General features: G+C 37.9%; 1 protein-coding gene across 3 annotated transcripts in view; it reads right to left on the bottom strand.

Annotated features, from left to right (window-relative positions):
- Positions 1-10562, bottom strand: part of LOC117788785 (division abnormally delayed protein) — a 64954-nt gene extending 54392 nt beyond the window's left edge. For all 3 annotated transcript variants that reach the window (XM_034627653.1, XM_034627651.1, XM_034627654.1), the window contains exon 1: positions 9099-10562. In XM_034627653.1, coding sequence (XP_034483544.1) covers positions 9099-9465 — 367 coding nt within the window. In that variant the 5' untranslated portion in view covers positions 9466-10562. The remainder of the gene's footprint in view (positions 1-9098) is intronic.
- Positions 10563-18619: the final 8057 nt, after the last annotated feature.

The following is an 18619-nucleotide window of genomic DNA, read 5'->3' as shown; positions in this document are numbered from 1 at the left end:
TCAAGATTATTTTCTCACTTTATAAAAATTATTATGGAGCAGCCGGAGCTGCTACTGTGATTCGTTTTTTGGGCTAAGACTTAAGCTAATTTAATTACTTTTTCGACTGCAATTCCATTTGAAATGGCGCTTTGAAGGTCGCTTATTTGCTTTGCCCTTGCGCTTTAAATGAAAAAGTTGCGCTCTTGTCGCGGCACGGGAAATTCTTTAATTTATAATATCTTTGGAGCGCAAATGTATTTTCATTAATTTAATTATATATGAAAGTCGCTTGCAAAATTAGCTGCGAAGGCAATCAAATTATGTAGAGCTCCTTGGCAAACCTGCAAACACAAACAGAAAGAGAGACAGAAACAGAGACAGAGACAGGGACAGAGGCAAAGGCAAAGGCCACGCCTTAAATCCGCCCCCGTCTACGTTTGAGCAAAGTTTTTCATTTTTCAAGCTGTTGTCATTTGGCATAATCATATTTCAACGGATTAGCATAATTTAAACACACAAAATATTAATAATGAAAAGTGAATGGCTGTTGGAGTCAAGTTCCCTACACACACACACACACACACACACACACACACACACACACACACACACACACACACATCACACACTCAGACACACCTCCTTCCTCCACAACGTTGACAAAATTATTAAAATGTTCCTACTGTTCTACTGAACTGAGGGCAGAGTGCCACTGTGCTTATATTTGTATATGCAGGGTATATAGAGTTATATTATATGGTGAGATTCTTTGTGACCCATTGAAACTTTGAAAATGTATGTATACTGATATTATAATATTATAACTAGATCTGTTTTTGATATTTTAGCTATGTTATCTCTTTTTCTAAAAATTTTTCCAGAACCTATTTCTTTAGAATTACATGAATTTAGCACCAGTCTCTCTTTTTTTATTCCGTCTTATTTTTACATTAATTTCTCTCCATTTATCTATCTTTACAATTTTGACGAATACATATTTTCTTTTAAAGAGATTCCTTCAGAATTTCTAGTCAGGGTATTTAAACTTTGCCAATCTGTTGATAGTGTTGTTTCCGTTGTTTTTACATGCATTTATATTCATATTTGGTAATATATCTACTTCTCCCGCGCCTTTTTTTACATTGTTTTATTTTATTTTTTTATTTTTGAGTATTTGGCGTGGGGTAGGTTTTCTTTTTTTTCTACTTTAGTTGGTGTTGGCGTTGAGCGCCTCACAATTGTTGTTAAATGATTGATGGTCTTTTGGATAGCTTGCTCCCACTCACACATACAAGCACGCACACTGAATTGGAGAGCAAACACTGCCATTATTTACACATTATATTATGCGATATTATAATTTGTAACTGAGGCCAAAGCGAGTCCAAAACGCCAGGCTGTCTAGCTGGGGCGTTAACTCACCACCGAACACCTCCGATAGACAGATAGTCGGAGATAATTATTCGTTATTCGTTCGTCGTTTGTGTTATTTGTTTTTTTTTTTTTTTTGGCGATAACGAATACAAAATTAGTCTGAATACGGGTATGAATTCAAGTACGCACCTGCAACGATAGAACAAAGAGCAAACAAATAAAAGTTAATGGGGAATTTAAAAATGAATTTATGCAGAAAAAAAGAAAGAAAATTAGAGGAAGCGATCCGTTGCACTTTCGTTAAATTATTACATACATAAATTACATATCTCACAATTATTCAAAATGAAATATGAAATATATATCATTATGCTGAATACAAGTTTTCTTTTTCTGCTTTAAGAAATCAGTAATTTTACAATATTAAATAACTAGAGATGCATTACAAAAAATCTTGTACTTAACTCTAATTGTAAATTAAACAATTAATGAATTTTTCCATTTATTTAAGACTTAAAACACTTTGTTTACTTGATTTTAATGCTTCTTTCTCAAGTGTCTGATTTCTATACACGATTTAAGAATTGGAATGTCATATTTGGCATTCACATCCGAATAAGTATGAGTATTTTTAAAAGAGATTTGGTTTTTGTTTGCACTTACTCATTTAATGTTTAGATTTGCGCTTAGTGTGCGAAAAAGAAACCAAAGGACAACAGCAACAACAACAATAAAAGCCACAGAGTTTGGCAAACAACAAATAATAAAAAATAAGTCAAGTCTACTCTTTAAGGAGAATCTTAGAGAATTTAATATGAGGCGCGTCTGTAAAGAAGGAGATGAGAAGGGGATAAATAAGAGAAGGCTGTTATTGAATCAAGTTAGACAAGCACACTAAAGCCCATTCACACACACACACACACACACACACAGTGGCTGTGAAGCGTATAAATTGAATTTGTGTTTTATTCCTGTTGTTCTGTCGCTTAAAAAAGGAAATCATTCAAATATTTGTTATTGTTTGTCGTTTTGCGGTAACAAGACGCCGCCAACGCCATATTAGCCCTGGCTTTTTATGCCATTTATAAAGCAATACCACAATTTGCTCGGCTTTTGCCTCTCCGCCTCTTGCCTCTTGGCTCTTGGCTCTTGCCACTTTGCTTTGAGTGCTTTTCATGTGCTGGGCTGATGTTATGTGCTGACCAATTCAATGTTTGCCTTTTAGATTGTTGTTCTTGTTGTGCTGCTCGTCATAAGGTGATTTATGAGCTTTAGGTGCAAATAATTGATTTATGCGCGGCGCGGCGAGGCGAGGCAAAAGCATTTTGCAATGTGAACATAACAAACGCCTCTCTGTCTGATAACAAAATGAAATTGAGCAAATAGAGAAATAGAGAAATGTACAAAGCACTTACTAGTAGGTGCAGCAAAGTAATTAGATAAACATTCTACTGATAGCGAGTTTGCGATAGTTGAAAGTATCTGAGATACCCCTGATACGTGTACACCTGACGCAAAAGTATCTACGGGTAAGTAGCATATTACGAAACTCATATTGAAATCCTGTTGTGATGATAACCGAGGCTAAGCACCTCTTATGCTTTGTTGCACTCATGATGCTAATGCGGCCTGTAATCTTTGTTGGTCATAACTAACACCAGTTAGAGCGGAAATGCCAACAGAAATGTATGAGAATATCTGAGTATGTATATAGTTGGTAGTATGTTTTGATTTCGATGCTGTGCACACTTCAGTAGGCATTAACCTTTTCTTTTCCCGTGAACATAAGTATTTTTCATGCCATCCATGAATCAAAAAAGAACAAACCCAAACCGAAATCAAAACCGAAAGAAAGACAGAAAGAAAGAAAGAATCCGGCGACGTTTGTATCTCATGCCCTCTCATACCTGGGTTCATTGGAAAACGACGATTACGCGGCACAAAAGCCATGAACAAACAATGAGCCAGTCGGCCCAGTCAGTCAGTCAGTCAGTTAGTGAGACACAAACACACACACGAGGGAACTGAGAATTCTCAACTGGCAACTGAGTAAGTCGATAAAAGTTGCCGGTGGCAAGTTGATGCCGTTGCTGCATCATCATAATGAGAGGAGGAGACGAGTGTGGCATTACATAAGCGAGAGTTGACCAAAGCGAATCTGTCAAAATGGAGTGGAAAATTGTATCACAAGCAGGCTCAAACTTGTACTCGGACTCACACAGCAAATGCAACTCAATCGCTGTCTGCAACTTCTCGCATTTGTTTGTTTGATAAATTTACTTGTAAAATGTTTAAAAATAGCCACAAACACAGAGAGACACAGAAAGACAGACAGAGAGTGTGAGAAAGGAAGAGAGAGAGACTGTGTTGCAGTTGCGAACAGGGCAGGTACAAGCGTGAGATACAAATGTATCTACTACCTGTCAGTGCCGTCGTCTGGGCTGCTGCCTTGCACATTTCACACGTTTTATGTGCTATGAGTTTGCCTGTATCTGTTTCTCTTTTCAAGTCCATTCGAGTGTCTACAAATACAAGTACTAAATATTTAATTACGTATACGCCAAGTCGTAGCCATAAACGAGTAAGTCTATGGATTTCTACCCTTTATAACTTGAACTTTATCTGTTCGATCAAGTCTTATCATTGCAAAGTTTATCTTCTTATCTGCCCACCTGGCCATGTCTTCTTGAAACGGAAGATACAACAAGTTGACAACTTCCTCTGGACACACTTGAAGATTTTAATTGCCCAAAAGCTTTGCATGCTCATAATTACGAATAAACTCTGTGTAGACGACCTCTCCGAGTGCTGAAAAGGCCAAAACTGGTTCGGTTAGTGCCTTACCCTTGGCCCACGTGAGTTCGACCTGAAGTCATGAATGAAAAGCATGTTGTAGTCAACGAAGATCATAAAAGTGTCAGAGGTTCGCTTATAAAATTCTAAGAAATTTTGGCAACTGAATTTAATGACCAAATATATAAATGAATAAATGAATGAATCTCGTATTCACTCCAGTTTGGTTCTATGTGCATTTAATTGAATGAATTTAAATTTAAATATCTAACGCATTGTTTATGCACATCAACCAAAAGCAAAAACAATCCCTGGCTCTATCGGCAATCAGCAATCACATCAATGACATCATCAGATTCGCCACGAATCGAAACTGAAACAGAAACTAAGCAGAACCCAAAAGTTCCAAACAGTTCCAAGTCGAACTGCCTTTGTATCGAGGTCAAAAGTGTAAAACACAAAACACAAAATTAAAGCAAACATTAGGAAAGTGGCAGCCATGTGGTATACAAACTGAAGATTTCCTCATTCTTCTCCTCTTTATGCTTAAGTTGTTGTTGTTTTAGCAGTCCAACTTTTTTTGAGCAGTTTTTAAGTGCGTGTGAAATCGATGGACGAACGCACAGGCGTCGTTAATTTTAATTGAAACTAATTAGCGCAAATATAAAAAACCAAAAAAATAACCTAGAAAAATGAGAATAAAATAAAATAAAATATGGGCGAGCGAACTGATTGACCAGTTGAAGCTTAACAAAGAGTAAATTTCTAAAACATGTCAGAGGAAATAAACATTAAAGTGTTACAAGATATCTGTAAATTTTCAAGAAATTTATAGTTTTTATTACGTGATTAAAAAGTCCTTGACTTGGAAGCAATTCATCAATTAAGTATTCACATCTTGATTCTGAAGCTTATTTATTATTTACAGAGCAAAACTTGTAGAGTAGTTGAGCTCATTTCAATCCATTAAGCAACTGAGCAAATGTTTGGACTTGTATCTTAGATAGCACTTGTAATTACTTGTAAGCATTCAATCAATTAAAAATGCTTGGCTAGGGTCTAAATCGAAAGCTCTGTCTCAAAGAAAATGTTTTAAAAAAGAAAAAAAATACATCAGGATCTGGGCAATTAAGTTGAAGTGAAAAGTTGAACTTAATTGATGGATAAAGTTCAAATATTTAAGCTTGCATTTAAAATAAAGTTATGGCCCACAAATCTATATGGAAAATCCATTAACAAACACGTGACATTTTGCCCCAGATAATATAAAATTTTAATTATATTTTTAGGCTAGTTCATTGCCAAACAAAACAAAAACAAAATGCCAAAACAAAATGAAAGCGAACGCAAATGCAAATGCAATAAAAGTTTGTGTCTAAAAAAAAACAAAAAAAAAAAACAAATCATTTATTTGTCTAATGAATCGCACAGTAAATACTCGTTAGGCAACTCGTCGTTATGATATTGCTTTGTTTGATTTTAACGATCTATTCATAAATGATTTGAAAGCATTTGCGATTGATATTTTTAGACAGAGTCGATTTGATGGATTCGCCTTAAGAATGTTGTTTAATGCTGCAGTTAAGCCTTAATTAGAGTCAAAATCTTTGCATGTTCTTTAATTGCACACGAAATTGGACAGGTAATTACCATAAAAACAGCAGGCGGAAAAAATAAATTATAATTAAAATATAAAATGGCAAATAACCGGATATCTGAGACATAAATTACAATTAATTAAAAGAAGTAAGAAATTAAATTTTTCTATATCATTCTCACTAATTTAATTACTTCGTCTTTAAAGTTTGTTTATCTCTCTCGAGACAGGCACAAACATTCTCAACCCATTGCTTAGTTTATGAAACTGTTGAAAGGCTGGTTGACAACTCACGTTTTGACTTTTCTATTTGCACTTCTCTCTTATCTAACGAACATGTATCTTATAGTTCGCTCTAATTTCCGTTGATTGCGAGTTGCTTAAATATTTAGTAACATGTTCGTCGCTTTACAAGATACAAAAAAAAAGAAAAAATAATACAGATAGATGCAGAGAGAGGTACAGGTAGAGGTACAGCTGAAGATACAGATATAGATATGATTAGATACGACTTCCTGTTTGTTTTTAAGCATTGTTATGAGCATATTCTAAGTATGTAACGTGTTATTGTTAATGGGCCATGTTTACGAGTGGGCCAAAAAGCTTATGTTATGCCCAACTGATTTTCTTACCTCGCATATACGAGTGTGTATCTTTTGTATGCGCTGTGTGTTTATTCTGTATGTACAGCTCAATTAGCAGTCGCATAGAGCACGCAATTAAAATGAAATTGAATTTTATTTGGTGCGCCCAAGTGCGTGGCAAGGTATACATACCAAACAGAAGACGATGAAGCCAAACTATCAACGCACAGATACAGATACAGATACATGCACATAGATGCATAGAACTCGTAAATACCTGAACTCCATTTATCGTATGCATGACACAGACATCAGATTAGCATCACAAACAGTACATAATCGTAAAAGTAACACACAAATAGTTGAAGACACAGACGGCGGGGCATTAATAAAACGCAGTCGGAGGAGCACAAGTAGAACTATGTAAACAGTAAATAAACGGCAGAATCAGACCGAATTCAGACTCAGGCCAGACTAGCGGATAGAGCCCGAAATGAAGTTCGGCAAACACTTAAGCAGGCCATTAAGAGTAACGTCTGACAACAGGAAGAGATACAGATACGTAGATACATTTATAGTATGTATATATATATATATATACAAAGTACTCGTGCCAGAGGTGCTCTGTTTGGCGCTTGCAGAAACAAACACAGATACGAATACGGATACAGATTCAGATACACATACAGATACATGACTCAAATTAAGATTCCACAAAAGTCAAACGCTAATAGCAACTAGCAAAGTCAAAGTCTGTGAAGTCAGCTCCATTGAGTAAGCGCTCATGTGGATAAATCTTTTGGAAAAGTCAGTCGACAGCGACAGTTACAGCTACAGCAATTGCTACAGCTGCGATGCGGGCATATATATCTAACAGATACTTTTTACTTGTGTTTATTTGTTAACTACCTGCGTGTGAGAAAAACTGCTCGGCAGTCAGGTAAGAACTGCAGACAACACACAGCAAACTTGCAACATCATGCCGCGCACACACAGCGACAACTACAGCTCCAGCAATAGATACAGATACCGATACCGATACAGATACAGATACAGATGGGTAGACAAGCACTTGAATACACGTATCTAAGTATCTTTGTATCCATGGCGTTGCTGCCCTGTAATTATGCGTAAACGTGTAAATACCAAGTCAAGGTCGGTTAATCAATAATAATTATTTTTCACTCAATTACGCGCCACACCACGCAGAGTCGTGTATTTCATAAGTTTATTTCATGCTCGCATTCTTGAGCCACATAAATATAGCTAGAGATACAGATAGACAGACTATATGTTATGGTGATACATGTTTGTACATTGTACAATACTTTTTGTTTTCTATTTTTTTTTTTGTTGGCCATTTCGTTGCGCATTCGATGTTATCTCATTGTTTGGCTTAGCGCCGAGCCACATTCATGTGTGAAATATGCATAAACAAAAAACAAAAACTAAATATGCCAAGCAATTTCGAGTATCTCATAGATGTAAATATACAAAATATGTATCTATATACATATGAGTTTTGTATTATTGTACTGCCCATAGCCTTCACACAGTTAGATGCGTGCCACTTGATATGCCCGAAACCAGAATAATAAATGATGATGCCGACATCAAGATACAGTCTACAGATAGCAAATATAATGAACCTGCAGCGTGGGCTGCCTGCCTCTTTCGCCTCTTGGGAAAAACTTTCCAGGCCTTACGAACTTTTCGAGGCATTGCTCAATATGCTTCTAATTGCGGACGCGCTTCTTGCCACTTGCCACTTGCCGCTTGCCACTTGCTCATAGTTTGGGTTCGCAACGGATGAGCGAAGCTGCCTGCTCGAGTGACAGACTGTCCGTCCACTTGACAGTCGAAGTCAGCTCAATGAATTTGCATAGACTTACATATACCCCAGGGGCAAAAGCGGGGGTAGAGGAAAATCAGGGGATAAACCTTCAGTAGTATCTAAACTTTGACTGCAAGTGATTTACTTCATTTCAGCGGTATCTTTCACTTAGAGTACATTACATTTGTGTTCGCTTTTGATCGTCTTCATATAAATACATATTGTTTATTGATTATCTACCACCAATATTTATAGTTACAGAAAATGAGTAGCTGAGATTTTCATTTGAATCAGAACATTTATACATCGTCATGTTTGTAAGAAGAGCTTAAAGTTTTAAATCATAGAATTTGTATTCTTAAATAAAATATTTTTTTTTTTTAATTTTTGTTTAAATAATATCAGGTGTCAAGTGGCCTTAGTTTTCGTCATATGAATAATTAAATAAATATTTGTATTTCTTTGCACAAATGAGTTCAATAAATAAATAAATTGTGAGATTTTCTTGGAAACCATTGTTGAGCAAGCATAGTAAATATTTATATTTATAAAATATGAGAAGTTGAGGTATTCATGAGAATCTATAAATTTATCGATCATCTTGTTATTATAAGAAACTAGGAAATATATAGAAGATTTTTACTTTAAAATTTAAGCTTTGTTCAATACTTGTTTAAATAATGGTTGTCTTTTTTAAGTGACATTAAATAAATAACAAAATAAATATTTATATTTCTAATTAAAAATTTTAAATAATAAGTTGCGTAAATACATAGGGTGTTTAATTTCTAGTTTTCTTCTTTAAATTCTAATCTGAGATATTCGTGTGAATACATCATATTGTTTATATTTATGACAACCACAAAGTGTTTAATAATAAATTGAGAAAATGTGTAAGCTGAATCATTGAATTGAGCAGCATTGTGTTACCTACCTTTTTCATTGAAAAATCCACTCGTCCTGATGTCGATCGATTCAAAGAAACCCTTGACTGCGTCGCACTGTTGTTGCGCCGTATCCTTGGCGCGTGAGTCGCGCTGCAGACGTCGTCGGTGGTGCGTTGTTGCACTATGCTGATGTTGGTGCTGATGCTGTTGATGTTGCAGATGTTGCAGATGCTGCAGATGTTGATGTTGCTGCTGTTGGTGGTGATTGTTGTCACTGGCAGCCGTCACGTCGCCATCAGCAGCCCCGTCACCTAAGTGTTTGGCTGTTGCAAGGCCAACGCTGCAGAGGAGTGCAACGAGCAGCAGCTTTGTCAGTTGCTGCTGTTGCAGTTGCAAGAAGTTGCTGCCAGCCATGATGTGTGAAATTCTTTTCTCCAATTTATGCAGATGTTGCAAACCGGACTTTAAATCTGACTATATTTTTCTTTCGATGCCAGATATGCTAAACGGGTGTATGTGTGTGTGTGTTTGTGTGTTCGTAAGAAAGCTACGTTGAATTTATATAGCTTTGCTGCATGTTGCACTGAACAGCTGTTCGACACCAATACACTGACACACGCAAGTATATGGCCAGCGGCAGAGCGAACGCGAGAGCGGGACCGAGAGAGAGAGGCAGAGAGAGAGAGAGAGAGAGAGGGAGCGTGAGAGCGGCACACACACAAACGTTTTGCACTTGCCGGTTAGGCCGTTTCACACACACTAACAAAATAAGCAGAGAGTTTTTGCCTGCTATGCTGTTGTTGTTGTGGTTGCTGTTGTTGTTGTGGTTGTCTCTATGAAAAAAGTGTGCAAAAAAGACGCGTGTCTAGCCTTGCCACAGTTGTTGTTGTTGTTATTATTATTATTATAATTATAATTGCAATTGTAGTTTGGGTATTGTTTCAACTTTAAATTATAGTATTCAATAGATACGTCACACTTTCAAATTTAAATTTCTTTCTCCTACATATGTATTTATTTTGTTATGCGATTTCTAAAGATTTCGCGATACTTCATGACATAATCGCAATAACCCAATCTGTATGCATCTGTATACTTGCATTTATTTATATGGCTACGTTTGTATTTCTGTTATCATTAGCAACAGTTTATAGTCTCTGATAATTCGATTTCTTAATTAGACTTGTAATATGCGCATCGATTGCTAATTGTGTGCTTTGAATTGCTTTTAATAAAGATTTGTTTATTTGCTTTTGGTTTCCTTCAAAGAATTGATTTTCATTTGTATTGTAACACGACGGTTTTCAATTAATTTGAATTTTGCTTTTAGCGATTTACCGATTGCACTCGCGATTTGCACTATTGGCCAAGTTGTTGTATTTATAATACGGTAAAAACAATACGTTATAAGACGTGCATTCAATTCGATTTCGATTTCGTTGCTCCTCTGTGGGATTCAAAATCACTGTCACGCTGCGACACGTTTGCACTGCCCGACGGTTCGTTCACAACTAACTGTATCTTTGAAGCAAACACAATTCAAGCTCACCAATGCGAGCGCTCTCGTTCTCACACACACTCACGCTCTCTCTCTCTCTCTCTCTCTCTTTGTATTTGTACTGCCAACAGAGAGAGAGGTCGCTGCCAGACACTTGCCGAGATCAGGATGTTAAAATGAAATATTTGTTTAATAAATAATTACTTATTAAATGCAAATATTTGCTAATTAATAGCAGCAGAGCACATGTCTAGAAATATAGTGTTGCTGTTGTTGGTGGCGACAGTTGCAATTGTTGCTGTTGTACACAGGGAGTTGCTGAAGTCAACAACAATTTATAACGTACAATGTTTGAATCGATGCGCTAGAGCTGTTAACTCAAAATGGCACTGTTATTCTCTCTCTCGCAGCTGAGAGCGTCGCTCTGTTGTTCGTATGCAATCAAATGGCACAGCTAACAGACCGTGGTGCAAAGCTGGCTGAACACCAAGCGAATTACAAGTCATGAATTATGTTGAAGGAAAAAGGAAATACAAATTAATAAATTGAAAATAAAAAGTAAAAATAATTAAAACAAAGCAATATTATATGTAAATTAGCACTCTTAATATAATATTTAAATTAATGTTAAGTTAAAAGTATAACATTTGAGCAGAAGAAGCATGAGCCGAAACCATACACTAGTCTAAAAGTTTGTCAGTTTATGACCCTGATTTACATATAAATAAAGAACATTAATTGATCTATGATTTGCTACCACGCGAGTCCATAAAGCAAACAATGCTCATCTCTCATTCATTTTGGATGGATTTTGTCTTTCATCAGTGCCGCAATGAATTTGCATGCACTTAAATAAAGAGTCTTAATTGACAGATGATTGAATTCTAATTTTCTTATTTATAGATTTAACGATCAGTTTAACGAACTGTCTATATGTGTGTCGCTATCTGATTGCGAATGCTCTTATCTTTTAAGAACCGACCTTTTGTTCATCTACAGATTTAACACCTTTCTTTGGGAAGTTTTGAAGCCTAAGCCAGATTATCTGATCAATCAAGATACGAGTATGTGTGTAAGTAGCTTAGAGAATTCTCCAGCAATATATTTTAAATAAGACCATGCCCTGTTTGGCCTCACAGCACGCGTATGATTTACAATATTGAAAAGGCTATTGTTGTTGTTGTTGTTGTTATTTGCAAAGCAAACAATGCACGACTTTTGGCAAGACTTTCACTCATCACCCCAGGCGCTGGCCAATTCTGATTCGTTTGGTAAGAGAAACAATCCCTGGGTTATTGGCCAGTTACTCAGCACTTTGCATTTGCCTGTCGACTCAAACTATCTATGTATTTCGTATCTATTTCTTCATTAACAAGAAAACCGAAAACTCACAACTCACAACTCAAAACTAAAAACTTCACGGTGGTCAGTTACGGACGTCCAGCTGAGCGGCAAAGCAGTAACGCCCTCATTGGCCTTGTTAGGGTACCCAGAGCAGGTCTAGATCCCGGCTCAATTCAGTCAAATGATATGTTCATCATGTGGCATGCCGGAATGGAAGTTGCACGAAATGGACCTGAGCTCTATTCAAATTGGCGTGCGATAAACAACATCCACAAATTAACAGCGAAAAACGTAAAATAAAAAAAAAAGAAAAATGGGAAAAAGTAAAAAGTATTCCTCGAGTGAGTCATGCAAAGCGGAAACAGAAAAAGAAACAGATTCTGTGCACGAATCAAATGAAGAACAGCAAAAACAACAAAAAACGTAAGAAACAAAAAAAAAAAGAGCAGAGAAACAACAAGATTGAAAAGGTGAAGTCGAAAATTAAACACCACCACATCGTTTAGATAAAGTTATAAATTATAATGTACGAACGATCAGCGCACAACAATTTCGATGAGAGAGAAGTCCACACACAGCCCACGATGTGGAACCCTTTAGAAGTGGCACAGGAAGAGGAGAGATAGCGAGAGCGAGAGCAAGAGCGAGAGAGGGACGGCGACAGGTCCAGAGCGCACAACCCACACACAAAAGCAGCACACTGGAACAACAGGTAAAACGTAAACGCAATCCAATTCCCTTCGAGATCTCTGTATGCGTGTGTGTGTGTGTGTGAGGAGATGAAATTAAACGAATTTAGGCAAACGGCATCTATAAATTATGTTGCCTGGCGAAAAGTTTTTGATCTCTCTCGGCAATATGAGAGCATTCAAAGTTGGCTTAACATTTATGTTCTTGTTTGTTTTTTTTATTTGTTTTTTTTTTTTGGGGCAACTCAAATTTCGTTTAAACGCTTGATTTAGTGCAGCAAATATGGCCAATGTTGGGCACATTCCACAAGCGACAGCGTTTTACACTTGAAATGCTCAGCGATTGAGAGGGGCAGAGAGAAAGAGAGAGAGAGAGGGAGCAACTGAGAGCGGAACCGAGTGACTCTTTTATCCTGGCCTAAGACCAAACTGAGCCTGGGCCCAAACACCGAACTCCGAACACCGAACACTAAACACGTTGGTGGCATTTTCGTCGTCGTCGTCGTCGTCGTCGTCGTCTTCTTCTTCTTCGACTGGTCCAACAGGTTCCACACTGACTGGCACTGGCATGGAGATTCTTCAGCGGGCCCTGGCCCTGGCCTGACTTTGGCTATAGCTATAGCTATGGCAATGGCTATGACTATGGTTGAAAACTGAGGCAGAGTCTTTGGCTCTGTTTCTATCTCTGTCTCTGTCTCTATCTTTATCGCTGTCTCTGTCTCAGGCTGTGGCATGCAGCATTTCTCGTTTCTCTCCTGACGCGCTCGTTTTGCACATTTTTGAATTTTATTTTAATTTCTTTTTATTATAAGTATTTTAGTTGCCGACTCTTCTGGCTGCTGCCTCCCTCTAGACGGGATTCTGGACCCTGAACCCGACCATGGCTTTTGTGCAACTTTTTGGTTTTGTTGATTTTTCATTCACCAAAAACTGGTTCGCCGTTTCAGTTCTTTAGTTGGGGCTGCGACGGAGACTGAAGACTGGCACTGAAGACTGAAGACATTGTTTGGTCTCAAGGAAGTTCTTGTTTGCCCGGTGTGTGCCCAGGAATGTGTGAAGTCATCGGGGCAGTACATATATTTTGTACAACACACATACACACATATACGTGTATACTCACATCTACTCGCATTTGAATGCCAACGCTCGACTCTTACATTTTTAAAGACCTGGGCGGCACTTGCAGTTGACGGAGTTGGCTTTGGGCCTGGTTATGGGTCTGGGCCTTGAATTCTTTCAAGCTGTACATACATACAAATGTACATATGTTGCTTGGTTGAGAGAGGGTTGAGAGTACGTCTCGTTTTTCCAGCGAACAACTGAAAAGCAGTCAAACGCAACAGACATCGATAGCACTTCATCATTGTAACAATCAATGTTAGCTGACTTTGGCTACACTGAGAGAAAATGCCAGCCCATATGAGCCAGAAACAAGCTGCAAATCGAAACGAATTGTGCGCTGTGTAATTGTAATTCTATTTCATTGCAGGATATTGGATCTTTGCGCTTGATTTGCCACATTGTACACTGACTGCCGCCAGTCAACCGCCACCTGCCGCCCTCCAACGCCCACTGTACGGTATACGACGGTATGGCCAAGGGCATATCAAAAGTGGTCCATCGTCTCGCTGATGTGTCGTTCTTTTTGTGTCTGACAGCTACTTGTCAATGGCCGTGATGAGTGTGCGCCGCACAAGCCATTCAACCTTCCCCTCCTCACCTCCCATCATACTGTTCCTACTATGACTGCATAGACCTTTCCCTCTGCCCAATCTACTCGTGCAGGTGTCTTTGATTGGCAAAAAGGGATTGGGGCCATGACAACGTGTCATTGACAGATTTCAACAAAATTGCGAATGAATGAAATCGATATTTATTCTCCTTTTTAAAAATAGAATATCCTAAAGATTGCACACTTTTAAAAGTATCCGAATCCTTGGCCAGTTCTAGATAATTTCATTGAACCGCAGATCAGATCATAATTCTTGAACCACTTCTGATTGCCGAGTTGATCAGACCAATGACTAAGCTCGATTTCGTTTCACAGGCCACTTGGCAACAGAACGTTGCAAGTTGCAATGTCAGGCCTTATTCCAACTTACGTTATGTATATCCAGCTTGCAGTTCGGCCCTTGGGCCCAAGGTAGAAATTAAGCGTCCAACCGCGAGTTTACACATCATCATCATTATTGTTGCCGTTGTCGTGCTGCACATCCTGCAGTCGTAGCTGCAACGTGTGCGAATGTGTTGCACAATAAATAAAAATATTTATACATGAAACCCTAAATAAAGCATGAGCGACAAAGATGCGAACCGAGTCGTTTTTCCCCTCTCCCTCTTTTGCTACAGTTGCCAGGTTGCCAGTTGCCAGGTTGCCAGGTTTGCCAGTTGCCGGTTGTCGTGGCCGCCGGCTTCCCAGGCCAAGTGGCAAAAATAATGTCGTGGCATCTGCATCTGTGCATCCAGCAGCTTTTGGCTACACGAATCTTCGAATTGTCATAGCCCTTGCCGCATCGGCAGCAGCGTCTGCCACAGATACTCTTTCCTCGCAGCAATCAAATTTAATAAGTTTTCTTTGAACTTGTGATTTAATTACTTTTATTAATATTATGCTTATAGTATAACTATTATCATTTACATAAAATATATTTACAGTTAATATGAATACATATTTATAAGAATTTTAAATTTAAATATTACTAAGCCATAATAATTATTTATTTATTAAGTGTCAACTAAGAGCAGTTGAAATTAAAACAAAATTATGATAAATATATTAAATTTAAAATCAAAACTGAAATGATAAAATAAAATAAATTTAAAATGTAAAAGTACAAGTATAATTATACAAAGTAAAAATATTTCTATGTCATATTTTATTCATCTGTTAGGTTATTTCTTTCGTTGCTTTCTTTCCCTCAAACATAACTTTTTTAGTCTCTACTCGAAGCCATTTTCTGGTTTTCCCTCTGTTGGGATATTGAATTTTATTTAATTTTCAATTTGTTGTTCAATATATTTAATTTAATTTATTCCCTATATTAGCAGTCTTACACCTTTTCCTAGATCTCTGAATTTAAATTAAATTGAAGTTTATTTGCAGTACCCTACAATTTCATAATAATTATTATTTCAATCTAATTATAATATAAGTTTTATATTTATATTCGCGGTTTTTACAATCTTTTTATTACTCTCCGTTCAGTATTTATAAATATATAAGATTAACTTTTAAATCTTTAAAAATATTTCAGTCCTTCTGTGTTTGTCCTTTATTTACCATTTATTAGAGCATACAAGCTTCGTTATTTTCTCTCACGCTTTCGGTTTCTGCCGTTTTTTGTTCGATTTTTTCGTTTTTCTTTCTTTGATTTTTTATTTTATTTTTTTTTTTGCTTTTTTTTGACATACCTTTTGTATCGGTTGAGGCTCTGCTGTGTGCCTCGTCATCATTGTCAGGCGTCGCTGCCGCAGAATCAAGAATCAAGATCAAAGCAAAGCCCACTAACTACATCAGCCCAGCCAAAAGTACGAGTTGATGCTGTGGCAGCGACTGTGGCAAGGCTCGGAAGCTGCCTGTGCCGTGACTGCCTCTGTTGTGGTTGCTGCTGCTGCTGCTGCCGCTGCTCTGCTTCTTCTGCTGCCCGTTGTTGTTGCATAGTCAAAGTAAAATAAGAAATAAATCAGTAAATTGGATTGCTTTTTGCTGCGCTCGTTCGCTGATTTTGCAATGGCAACTTCAGTTGGACTTGGACTTGGAAGTTGCAGTTGCCAGTTGCCAGTTGGCTTCGTTGTTGCATGCTGGAATTTCTATGCTTATCATTTTCTCGATCTCACCTGTTCAATTCATTATTTTCTATAAATAAACGACAGGCAGCAATTTACATGGACCTTCGCTTGCTCTTTCTTTCTTCCCTTATTTATTTATTTATTTATTTTTTTTTTGTGTTCTTTTTGTGTCCTCGCCTGTAATTAAGTCAGTCGCATAACTCGAAGCGAATTGCGAGTTGCTCTTTGAATTCGCATTCATTTTAATAACTAAAAAATCGAGCATGCCCCCGTCCGCTGCTCCTGCCGCTGCCGCTGCCGCTGCCACATGCCCCCGTTGCCCTGTGGGCCACAAAAGGTCAGTGAAGAAGCTGCGCTGAAATTCAATATGTGTCCTTTGATTTGGCTCAAGTCTTTGGCTTCTGTTGTTGTTGTTGCTGTGGCTGCTGCGGTGGCCAATTTCGCGAATTCGTGCAACGCTTAGTTATGCCTGCGCATGCGGCAGGGATCCCAGAAAAAGAAGAAGAAGAAGAAGAAGCTGAAGCAGAGAAAGAAAAATAAGACGATCTGTGTATCTGCGAATCTGTATCTGTATCTGTATCTCTACGCTTCGTCGTCGTCGTCGGCGGCTTCTTTGCCACGGCCTGGAATTTGGTACACAGCTTCGATTTTCGATTTTGGTTTTTTGCTTTTATTTCACGTTGCTGGTACCTAAATGTTTTGCCAGTTTGCGTTCTTTTGCGGCAACTTGCCGAGTCTTGGGGGCACGCTGACATGCCACACAAATATAGGCCTATGATAACATTGTCTTTGTGAGTTTGCCACAGCGCGTGAAAGTTGTCGTGCCACAGGCCGCACATTGTGCCACGCTGTTGTTTCACTTTCCATAAAGGAAAAGTTCTCCCTCTCTCTCTCTCTCTCTCTATCTCTCTTGCTCTCTACTCGCACAATTTAAACCTTTTAGCATTGTGATCCATTGTTTTATTTATGCTGAAAATTCTTATCAACACGATCCCATCGCTACTTTATGAAATTTAAATTTCTTCAACTTCAAATCTTAAATTATAAAGCATTAAAGGTTGAAAATGTCTTGTATATTGAGAAGCGGATAAAAATGTCGAACGTTTCCGTCTGTCGAAACTGTCAAAAGTCGCCATAAAGTTGAAGCTAGTAGAAGTTTTCCTACGAAAACTTTTGTGATCCCTTCGAAAAAGACGGTCATAAATTCTATGAAATTACTCCACAAAAAATAGAAGTACAACGGAAACAAGTTTAATAGTTGCCACCAACACCAGGCAACACTGGCTGTCAACCAGGGGGAGCCTGAACCTTAAGGGGGCAAGTCGACTCTGCCACATTCTCCTCGAGCTTAACAACATTTTGAGTTTAGCTGCCAGCTGCATCCGAAGCCAAAGCCGAAGCCGAAACCACAAGAAACTGACTTGACTCTGACTCGCTTCAAGTTGAGCTAAGTAAAGTTTCAGTTTTGTCATAAAATTGGCCAAAAGCTGCAAACTTGTTAGGCCAACTGACTGATGACTCTAGTCAACTGATTACGCATACGCCGCGTGGTACATGAAAAGTCATGGAATGTGCATAAAATCAAATGCAAAAAGGGAACTCTGAAATGCACATTTATGGCGTGGGAAAGCAGCAGAAAAAAACTCGAGTTCCTCTTCTTGTTGTTGTTCAATGAAAGAAGTAGAAATTAAAGCAAAACCCAAAACAAAAAAAAAACAAGTAGGAAGGCCAAAGGCGAGATCCCGACCATAGAGTACCCGTAACTTTTTTCAAAACATATTAAAATACTTTGTAGATATTACTACCTAATAAAAACTACTGCATACTTTTGGGTGCTTATATTGAATAATTTATAAATAACTTTGGCTAGCTATTACTGCCGTTAGACTTGTCCGATCTAGCTGCAATTAAGTGGGATAATAGATAATATTAATAGAAAACGTAAATTGACATAAAAGCCGGACATGGCTACATTCTTGCTGATCAAGAATATATACTTTATAGAGTCGGATTTGCCTTCTCATCCCTGTTACATATATTTGAACGAACACAATATACCCTTTCACTTATTTTTGAGGTAACGGGTATAAAAATGGGAAGAGAGAGAACAAAAATAACGCAAAGAAACGAGCGGACGCTGCTCAGTCTGGAGTTGATGCTGGGAGCTTGTATCTGGGCATGAATCATCGCGCCTGCATTTGCTTCGCTTTTGGTTTTGGTTTCGCTTTTGAGCCGAGGAGCTGAGGGA

This window comes from Drosophila innubila, assembly GCF_004354385.1.
Source record: "Drosophila innubila isolate TH190305 chromosome 3L unlocalized genomic scaffold, UK_Dinn_1.0 0_D_3L, whole genome shotgun sequence".
NCBI lineage: Eukaryota > Metazoa > Arthropoda > Insecta > Diptera > Drosophilidae > Drosophila > Drosophila innubila.
The sequence above is the reverse complement of the archived record's forward strand: the minus strand, read 5'-3'. Positions and strand labels throughout refer to the sequence as shown.